General features: G+C 39.8%; 1 protein-coding gene across 1 annotated transcript; it reads left to right on the top strand.

Moving 5' to 3' along the window:
• LOC103403653 (uncharacterized) lies at positions 1-1,078 on the top strand. Its single transcript, XM_070816080.1, has 2 exons — positions 1-346; positions 453-1,078. Exons 1-2 carry the CDS (start codon positions 1-3, stop codon positions 1,076-1,078), a joined length of 972 nt encoding a protein of 323 aa, XP_070672181.1.
• The last annotated feature ends 10,264 nt before the right edge of the window (positions 1,079-11,342 follow it).

Below are 11,342 nucleotides of genomic sequence, written 5' to 3'. Positions count from 1 at the left end.
ATGGGAGACTCCAAGTCGGTTGAGGTGTCGAATGATCCCTCAAGCCATTTCTATATTCATCACTCTAATACTCCAAGGATGCATCTTGTTTCCACTCTACTTATTGGATACAATTATAGCACATGGTCTCGTTTAATGCATATTGCCCTTAGCGCAAATAACAAATTTGGTTTTGTTGATAGGTTTGTGAAGAAGCTGTCAGACAAGAAAGCAACTGAAGCTGCTATTTGGCAATGCTGTAATGACACGGTTCTCATGTGGATTTTAAAATCTGTGAGTTCTGGGTTATCAAACAGTGTGGTTTATGCAGAAACTGCACATGTTGTTTGGGAGGACCTTAAGACTCGTTTTTTCGCAAGACAACGTCCCATGAATTTTTGAGATTCAGCGTGACATTACACACCTAACTCAAAATCAGATGTCTGTGTCTGACTATTATTCCCAATTGAAAGGTTTATGGGATGAATTATCTTCTTACGGCAACCATAAAAACTGCTTATATGGTGCCATGGAAGACCGTAACGAGAAAGAAGAACAGAATAAGGTTATGCAATTTTTAATGGGGCTTGATGATTCATATATAGTAATGAGAGGTCAGATTATGCTTGTAAAGCCATTGCCTTCAGTGCTCAAAGTTTTTTCAATGGTTAGCCAAGAGGAGAAGCAACGTGGAATTGCAGCCATCCCAGAACCAAGTGTGGAAGGAGCAGCCATGGCAGTTCAAGGTGGTCGAGGTAATCAGCACAACCATGGTAGCCAAAGAAATCGCAAGCCGCTACATTGCGATTATTGTGACATGGACCATCACACCAGGGAGACTTGCTACTGGCTTCATGGATATCCCGAGGACCATCGTCTTCATAAAAAGAATAAAGGAAAGAGCCGCGGTAAGGAGGGAAAACCTGCGACTAACCATGTTCTAGCAACAACTTCTTCAACTTCTTCATTTACATCAACAACATCGATGACTTTTACTCCTGAGCAGCTTCAACAACTCTTTGCTATGATGGCTGGAAATTTGCCATATGAAGCACAGACCAATGCAATCACATGTTTGTCTTCCCATCATTCACAATAATGGATAATTGATAGTGGCGCCACAGATCATGTTACGACATTTCCCTATCAAACTCTACTGTGAACAAGTCTTTGCCGCCAGTAAAACTTCTGACTGGTGAAAGGGTTTCAATTAGTAATATTGGCAATTTTACTTTTGATCCCAAACTTTCATTGACTAACGTATCACGAATTGCCTCATTTTTGGTTAATTTGATATTTGTTAGTCGTTTAACAAAATCCCTTCGATGCTTCATAACATTTTTTCCGAATTTTTGTGTCTTACAAAACCTGGAGATGAGAAAGATGATTGGATGGGGTAGACAACATGGAGGTCTTCACTATCTCACCAAACCAAATAGTAGCCGCACCATTTCACCTTTACCCAGTTGCGTTAATTCCATTTCATGGAATCGTCGTCTTGGTCATCCCTCTCCACAACGACTCCACCTTTTAGCTAAGCAATCGTTAGATGTTTATTCTCATTCAAATATTCCTTGTGATGTTTGCCCATTAGCAAAGCAAACTAGATTTCCTTTTCCATTAAGTCATATTTCTGGTAAACACATTTTTGAGCTTGTTCATTGTGACATTTGGGGACCGCACAAAATTTCTACTTATAGTGGGGCTCGATATTTCTTAACAATTGTTGATGATTTTTCTCGAACCACTTGGCTCTTTTTGATGAGACATAAATTTGAAACATAACAGTTACTTAAACTTTCTTTTCTTATGTAGAAACTCAATTCCATCACAAAATTAAGAAAATTCGAACTGATAATGGTAGTGAGTTTTTGTCCCTGCATTCTTTCTTTTCCGAGAGTGGTGTGATTTTTAAATGTTCTTGCACATATACTCCACAACAAAATGGAGTGGTCGAGTGAAAACACCGTCATATTTTGCAAGTGGCCAGGGCATTACTTTTTCAGAGTCACTTACCTTTGTATTTTTTGGGAGGTTGTGTCCTTACTGCAATCTACCTCATAAATCGCTTACCCACACCACTTTTGTCTAATAAATCATCTTTTGAGGTTCTTTATGATCGTCCTCCATCGTATACCCACTTGCGTACTTTTGGATGTTTAGCTTACGCCACCAATGTTCAACCTCTTCATAAATTTGATGCACGAGCCAAAAAATGTGTCTTTATAGGATATCCCTTTGGTCAAAAAGCGTATAAGTTGTACGACCTTTATACTCATAAAGTATTCACCAGCTGAGATGTCGTTTTTCATGAGTCTAATTTTCCTTTTATCACCACTCATTTAACCCAACCTCAAAAACCTGTCTTACCTCTTCCTACTCATGATGACATTGAGACACCACCCATTCCCGTTGAGTCCATTTCACCATCCACTCAAGTTGATAATGAGACTCCATCCAACTGCACTGCTACACCTCTCCCAGACCAAACAGTCACCAATAGCCCTCCTCCATCACCTAGTCCACTTGTTGCACCCCCCTTACGCCATTCTGATAGGCCTACATGTACACCTACTTACCTTGATGACTATGTTTTCTCTCATGTTTCCTTGTCTTCCCCACTCATTGCATCGACTCTAGGTTCCTCTAAAAAAAGGTACTCACCATCCTTTATGCAAGTATATTTCTTATAAAAAAAAAACTTTCTCCATCTTATCAAAGTTTTTATTGCCAATATTACTCTCCTTGTTGAACCTAACACATATCCAGAGGCTGCTAAAGATCCTCAGTGGTGAGAAGCCATAGCCTCAAAGATTCAAGCTCTAGAAGCTAACGCCACTTGGTCTTTGACTGCACTTCCATCTGGCAAGACCCCTATTGGTTGTCGTTGGGTATACAAAATCAAGCACAAGTCCAATGGCACTATTGAGCGTTACAAAGCTCGTTTAGTGGCCAAGGGTTGCACTCAAATTGAGGGTGTTGATTACCAGGATACGTTTTCCCCGATTGCAAAGTTGGTTACGCTTTGTTGTCTCCTTGCTTTTACGGCTGCTCGTGGCTAGTCCCTACATCAAATGGATGTCCATAATGCCTTCCTACATAGTGATCTCCAAGCGGAAATATATATGGTTCCACCTCCTGGTCTTTGGTGACAGGGGGAGCATTTGGTATGTCGCCTTCACAAGTCTTTGTATGGATTAAAGCAAGCCTCTTAGTAGTGGTTTTTTAAGTTTTTTGAGGCTATTTGTGCAGGTGGGTATATACAGTCCAAAGCCGGTTATTCCCTTTTTACAAGAAAAGTTGGCAAATCGTTCACAGCTCTCCTTATTTATGTTGATGGTACCTTGATCATTGGTAATGACATGACGGCTATTGGTTCTTTTAAATCTTTTTTGAATAATTGCTTCCGCATCAAAGATTTAGGAGCCCTTAAATATTTTTTAGGAATAGAGATTGCTCGTTCAAAAAAGCGGATTTTTATTTCTCAAAGAAAATATTTATTGGACATTTTGAAAAATGTGGGTCTTTTGGGAGCACGATCAGCTAGCTTCCCCATGGAACAAAATCTGAAGCTACTTCCTGATGAAGGAGATTTGCTTCACAATCCATCCATCTATCGAAGATTGATAGGATGTTTGATATATTTAACTATTACTAGACCCGATATTACTTTTGTAGTGAACACGTTGAGTTGTTTCAAGCAACATCCTCGCAAGCCTCACTATAATGCAGCTTTACGTGTTTTGAGATATTTGAAGAACACTCCAGTTCAAGGTATTTTGTTTTCCTCACAAAGTTTGCTACGATTGAAGGCTTTTTGTGATGCCGATTGGGCAGGGTGTCCGATGACTTAACGTTCTACTACCGGATATTGTGTTTTCCTTGGAGATTCTTTAATTTCATGGAAAAGCAAAAAGCAGAAGATTGTCTCATTATCTTCTGCAGAAGTAGAGTACCTTTCAATGGCTGCTACCTGTTGTGAGCTCACTTGGTTACAAAGTCTTTTATGTGATATTAAAATTATGGGCCCTGCTGTTTTACACTGTGATATCCAAGCGGCTCTTCACATTGCCACTAATCCTATTTTTCATGAGCGGACACGCCATATAGAGATTGACTATCATTTTGTTCAAGATAAAATTCAAGAGGGAAAGGTAGTCACCAAATTTGTTCCATCTTCAAGGCAAGTTGCAGACATATTCACGAAGCCTTTAGGAAAAGAACAGTTATGTTTTTTGCTGAGCAAGTTAGCGGTTTTTGACATTCACTCGCCAACTTGAGGGGGAGTGTTATGATATGAATGATTTCCTTCCCATTTGGTAGCATGGTGATCATTGACTATCAACGATTTATTCTTTCCTTTTGTAAAAATATTTACTTAGTTGATTTGTAGGAATTACGGGATGTGATTGTATCTTTACAGTTTGTATAAGAACTCTAGCCTAGCTTGTATATTTTAATGAATCAATACAGTAGATTATTCATACTGCCATCCTATTCTTAAGAAAAGTGTCTGGGATTAAGATAGCGAATGAAATACAAACTAACTACTTCAATTGACCCACAAACATGCGAATATGTTATAACTGTAGGCACAGTAAAGTACAACGAGAGAGAAAAATCTCCCAAACAAGTAAGAGAATACTCCAACTAAAGAATCATCAAGTTACAAAGAAATGTCTATCGAAACAAAAGGAATAGAATCACTTCAAAGGATATGATCTAGTCTAACTTCCATGTTCTGTAAATCTAGGCAATGATTAAGACTTAATCATTTCCTTTCTCTCCACCCTACTACATAAACCAAATAGAGTAACACAGAACTTGCCAAACTAGCATCGAAAAGATAAAGTGCAAAGAAAATGCAGAAACTTAAGCAACAAATTCGAGTTCACGTCCACATAACTAAACAAATCTATGTTTACTGATGCAATCTCATGAAAATCAAAGTTTACTGATGTAATCTTAACTCCCCCACATCCTCACTTGGCGCAAAAATCACATGAACTGGTACTCAAAATTAAAGTTGGCAGCTTTGAATCCAAGAATATAGTTCCCTAATTCACAATTGAATACCCAATTCCCAAACCCTATGCCAAAATCAATTGATGTCCAAATTCACAATCCCACTGCACAAATCCACGTCCCCATTTCTAATCACACAAATGTGCACATCATATTATACAAGTACTCAGAGAGAGAGAGAGTACTGATTGCAAGAGATCTTCAAGCTGCTGAGCTCTGGTGTGAGGGTTAATTCCCTTCCTCAACACGTTATCCTACATATACAACCCATTCACTCGGATATCTTCACACGCGCGTGCAACGGAAAATAACGGCTCAATCAAGGAAGAGTCAAAGGTGATCGAAATGATATTTATTCATATCTCTCTCATCACTCCTCATCAAATCCTTATTCAAAAGGTAACTCCCAATTTTCGTATTCAATTTAGGTTTAATTGCCAAGTTAATTGCAAGATATTATTTCACATAATATCTTGCAATTACACTCACAATTTGACCCATGGGTGGGCACGGGCCTAGCCGGGCCCAAATTTGAAGGAACCAGACCAGACCAATTTTAAAATACACAGGGGCAGGGCGAGCCGGGTAGAAGGATTTTGAGATTTGGAACCAGACATAACCCAACCCGTTTGAAACGGGCCGGGTTCACAGATCTAATTTGACGAACATCTTTGTTTTTTCTGCAAATCCGACCCGTGTGAAACGGGCTGGTATGGGGCAGGTTCACATATCCAATTTGACGGACGTCTTGGTTTCTTCTGCAAACCCAATACAAATCCACCTTTTTTCTTCCTCCCAATTCCAAAGGGCCACCTCTTCTGCAACAATAAAAATTCATCAAAATCCACCTTTTCTCTTCCCAATTCTGAATGACCGCCATAACCTCTAGCAAAAAAAAAAAAAAAATCCAAAATCGGCAAATTTGTGCCGGCTAGGCTTAATCTTCAAACTAGTAGCTTCTGGAAGTTTGGTGATGATGAAGGATGAATGACAAATAGAGCTGGGTTTAAAAGAGTGGAGAGGACGAGTCAGGGAGAGTGAAAGTGGTTTCGTCGACGGCGGCGATGGTCTCGGTAACTTTTGTGAGAGTGGTTTCGTTAAAGAGGAGAAGAATGGGTGGAAGGGAGTCTCGAGGGTAGCTCAATCATGGTGGTCGTGATGACAGCGATGGTCTCGGTGACTTCTGTGAGAGTGGTTTCATCGAGGAGGAGAAGAGTGGGTGGGAGGGAGTCTCGAGGCGAGTGGGACTAGAGTCTTCTGGACAGTACCATTTAATCCTAAGGCTGGGTTGGGTCTCGAGGTGAGACTTTGAACATTTGAGAGAGACAGAGGGACATATCTGCTACTGCAGCGTACAACTTCACTGCATGTGGAGCTCTTTTTCCAGTGTTTGTACAGATGGGTACTTTGGTCTTTACGTAAAATGGGTAAGGGTATGATGGAAAGAAAGGTGCAATTTGATATGCGTATTTGGAAGGGTACAAGTGGAATATGATAGTGAAGGATGGGGTTCAATAAAGGGAGTGGATAAGATTGGACATATGTGTAATACCTTGAAAATTTTAAAATATGTGATTATGTGGAATTTTTTTTCGATAAGTGGAAATGACAAAAATGCCATATTTATATTCTCATATATTTTATCGGATTTCTTGGTATATTTGGAAAGAGCCCAATCTCGTGTAGGCGTAAACTGTTCGTGAAACAGAGTTATAACGAATAAGTTATGAACGAGCAAAGTTTGGGGTAAAATGGTAATTGGACCATAACCTAGAAGGCTCCAGGAAATCGGGAGCAAGGAGATGATGCCACGTGTGTGGCTGTAAGGGAAGGAAGAGGAAACAAAGGAAGGGGTTGCAGCCAATTGGGGGGGTGAGAGGAGAAGAGAAACTAATTAGAAAGAAGAGCAAGGAGGGAAGAGAGAGAACCGGATCCCTATGACCCACCGACTCGACCCGGTCGGATTCTCTGATTTCGACCACCGTTAACGACGGGACCGGTGTCAAATTACTCATCTCTTCGAACCCTATTGATCCCTCCATTAATTACACCAAAAAACTTACGGGTTTTGGCCTCTTTTCACTAAGAAACCCTCGGTGCTGTCGGGGTTCATTGATGGCGATTCGCCATTTTTGAATGAAATTTTATCGAACTCCACCACCATTAGACTCCCTTTGAGCCCAGGAACAAAGCCCAAGCATTGGTTGGGACGTCGGAATGGTTTTGGAGTTGGATCGAGAACACCATTTTCTAGGGTTTCCGACGGTTTGAGACTGATTTGAGGTGTTCCTGGCCAAATTGGACTTCGGCCCAAGTATGAAAGTTGCTCCTCTCATTGAACTCTACAACCCTGTAAATTTTGGTAATTTTTGGAGTTCATCAGAAAACTGAGTTTCTGTTCGCTGGAAACCGCCACATGTGGCGGCGCGTGGCTAGAGGGCCGATGTTGCCTTTTTAAACAAATTTTGATATTCTGAATCCATATTTGAAATGTATTTGGTGTGATTCACTTGTTTGAACCTAGTTAGTGATTGTTAGTCACTTGAACGATTTTCGAAAATGAGTTAGAAATTGGAATTGTAAACTACGAATGGCTTGATCCCTTCGTAGGGTACGTAGGCAGTCTAACGAGGAGGTTAGATGCAACCATAATATGATCAAATTTAATTTATGGTGGCTAATAGTATATTGATTAACCATGATAAATTTCAAGCCAACCTAAGTAATTAGCTTTTGAATTAGAAACTTCTGGACGTTACAATGTGGGAGGACATGGAAGAGGTGTTGATGACTTTAAGTTAGAAACGGGCCTTCAAGGCCCCGTTGTTCTAAATATTAGGACTCAGCCCGCCCCTTACATACCATTGTCCCTGCCCGGCCCCGTTTAGTATTTAAAAAAAAATTGGAACCACCTCATACCCGCCCTGAACCTGCATTACTCATCCCGACCTACGGTTCCTATATCTGTTTGCCCACCCCTAATTTGACCATGTATGGCCGGGCCCCTATTTTCCAAATAGGGCCGGTCACTCCCCTATAAATAGCCATATTCTCTTGCTAAAATTCTAAGTCATTCGCTACCCACAAATTCCTAAACACATTCTCTTTCAAATTCTAACTTTGGCATCGGAGATTCTTCGGCCAAAGCCCCTTCCCTCATTCATCGTGGGCGCGTGAGGCTTTTGGCCTTAATCTTAGGTGTTATTATTTTGCAGGTGCATTTTTGTCAAAGGTTAAGACGGCGGAAATTTGCATCCACACACACCTTTGTTAATTTTTGTCCTTTGATCTTCTTCAATTCATTACATTCAAGGATCGAAAATTGATGGGTGTGTGAGAAGTAAAAAAGGGTGTCGATAATACACCCCAAAATTTATCAAACAAGAGTGGCGGGGCATTAACTTTTTATGAAAAATTTAGTATTTAGATGATTATATCATAAAAACATAACTTGTTTAAGAGTTTTAATAAAAAAGAAAGATCGAAAAAAAATTTAAGTTCATAACTCAAAACTATTACCATGAAATTTTCCTTTCAATGTAATTGGATCTTCTTCTAAATGAATTTCCTTTTCAAAATTATTACATGAACTCAACAAAAAAGGAATTAATTTTTATATGATAAAACATAAGGCTAATTTGACACACCCCGACCGAAGTCAAGGCATGCTAGCCGTTACGTGAGCGTGACGTAGCCATGTGCGCTGTGCGGAAGCGATATTTTTAAGAAAAGTACGAATAATTAAAACCAAATACGATAGGTTCTAACGTAAGTTTAAGTGTGAATACACAACCAGAGCACAAGGTGTAAGTGCAGTCAAACATAAGATGTACTAATTTACAACACTCGAAGATAATCCTACATGAGTGATGGTTTGTCAGAACTTCAGCTGGAAACCTCGAGATCCAACAACAAACGCTACCTAGAACCTGGAGGGGCGCAAAACAAAGTTGAGTGCGTCAGCAAAACAAACTTCTTCAAAACCTTATTTTCTCTTTGAATATACTAACCCCTCGCCGTAAAACAAGTATAGTTTCCCAGAAATAAAGTATATACTCATATACGTAATATATCTCAAATTCATGCTGGACAATATGAATGTATGACATGCCAAAGTATCATAACTGAATGCTCATAGTCTCTAAGTGAATATGATGGAATAACATATAATCAATTCAACGCTCGGCTATAAACATAGTTCATATTCTTTCATTATAATCAACTCAGCCTTCAGCTGCACATATAGCTCATAATCATCTCATCACATCATGTATATATATGTATATCTTGCACACATTCAATACCACCTCACATGGTCTGCAATTCATCACTGTATATAACATAATATGCTCTAGTGCTACAATCACGTGAAGACTGTGCGATAAATCGCGGGTCACCTACGAGTCGAACCCACTAAAAGTGGTCTATACGACAGGACTGTGCACCTAACTTGGATCCAAGGCGAGCATGCGGTGCAGGAGGTGAACATCACGTGAAAGACTGTGCCCCTAACTCTGGGCGGGAGCACTAATATACGTGTGCAAGTAAATGAGCTTTCAATCACATCTCAATCATATGATTCATCATATCTCAATCATATCTCAATCGTATCACAATCGTATCTCAATTATATGTCAATCATATCTCAATCGTATCTCAAATGTATCTCAATTATATCTCAATCATATCTCAATCGTATCACATCATCGTTACCAGCATAATATACTCACATGTAGCTTACCTGGACCTCCTCAGCACCATGCAACAATATGCATAATTATAATAATGCACATACTAAAATATGATGCATATATGACAGGATAATTAAATCACATTTCCTTAAAATACGTTTTCTGGGAAAAACGTCAAGCATACATATATATATACTAAAAAATAACTGCCCACTCACTGATAAGTAGCCGGTTCGTAACCCCCACGCCTAGTTTGGTTACTTTCGTCCTCGGTATAAATCTCACCTATAAAAGAATAATTATACAAACATCATTTAAAAGCACATACACAACATTCGCTAATAACTTCTAGTATATATTGCTCAATTTGGGTATGTGAATATACCACCGTGACCTACACGACGTCACGAACACGTAGCAATTTTTAGAACAATTTTTGGGCCACTCACGCGCCTCCATGCGCCGGGAAGGGCACGGGTCCACGCGCCCCCACGCGCGTCTTCTTCCTTGGGTTCGCCGGACTGGTTCGCCGGTTTCTGGGTAGTTTTTCAAATTGCCATAACTTTGTCATTTCTCAACAAAATCAAGTGATTCGAAAACGAAAGTTGTATCCCTTGAAGATACAAAGAGAATGGTACCTCACACAATACCTAGCTCGCCGTGGTTTGGCCGGAAACTTCCTCGAAAGCCTCGGAGGTCGCAGGAAACTGGGTATTTTTCAAAACGTCATAACTTCTTCATTTCTTCACCATTTTCAACGCACTTTATATCAAAATGAAGATATTGACGAGACGAACACATTCATACCTACCTCGACCCCTAACTCGCCGGGGATTCACTGAAAAAAGCCTCGAAAGCTCCGGTCAAACTTTGAACTTGTCGATCTCTGTGTTCTTACGTCCAAAAACTTCCAACGAACTACCCCGAGCCTCCTAAGGACCTCAAGAAGCTTCCTATAAGCTTGAAAAGTCCTAAAAATCAACCAATAAAAAGTTGATGAATAGTACCCAAATCGGAGTTCGTGTTTTCGACGTGAAAACGTTGTAGTTCTTACCTGAAATTGGTATGGTTGGACTCGTATCGTCGAGACGAAGACGATGGTGGTTTTATTTTCTTCGATCTATGAAGATTTGAGAGAGTTCTAATGTTGGTCCGTGTGTTTGGCCGTGTGGTTTGAGAGGGAGGGAGAGTGAATGAGAGCTTGAGAGTTTGTCGGGGAGAGATAAAGGGAATGAGTGAGAGGACAAGGTTGAGGAAATCACATATTAAAGAAAGTAAAAGGGAAAAGGAATGATTTCTGTAAGCCCCGTGAGGGCATAGGATTCCAAAGTTTAATTATTCAAATATATACGGCCGAAAACGTCTATATCCGTCCATTATCAACCAACTTTAAAAAGAATTAGGATAATTAAACACACTTCACACAAACGAAAGTGTTAATGCGGGACGGGCTGTCACATAATTAGTTTGAAAGCTAATTGTAATATGGACCTTCATTTATATGGTAAAACAAAGGAGGTTTAAGTTTGAAAAAAAACTAGAAGGCCTTTTTTTTTTATGGGTAACCAACTAGAAGGCTTTTAACATCAATGATTTTCAAACCCAGGGGCCCGTGGAACTCTCAAACTCCACTTACCAGTGCACTAC

This window comes from Malus domestica, chromosome 16 (genome assembly GCF_042453785.1).
Source record: "Malus domestica chromosome 16, GDT2T_hap1".
NCBI classification, from domain to species: Eukaryota; Viridiplantae; Streptophyta; class Magnoliopsida; order Rosales; family Rosaceae; genus Malus; species Malus domestica.
This window is presented reverse-complemented; position numbering and strand designations above follow the sequence as displayed.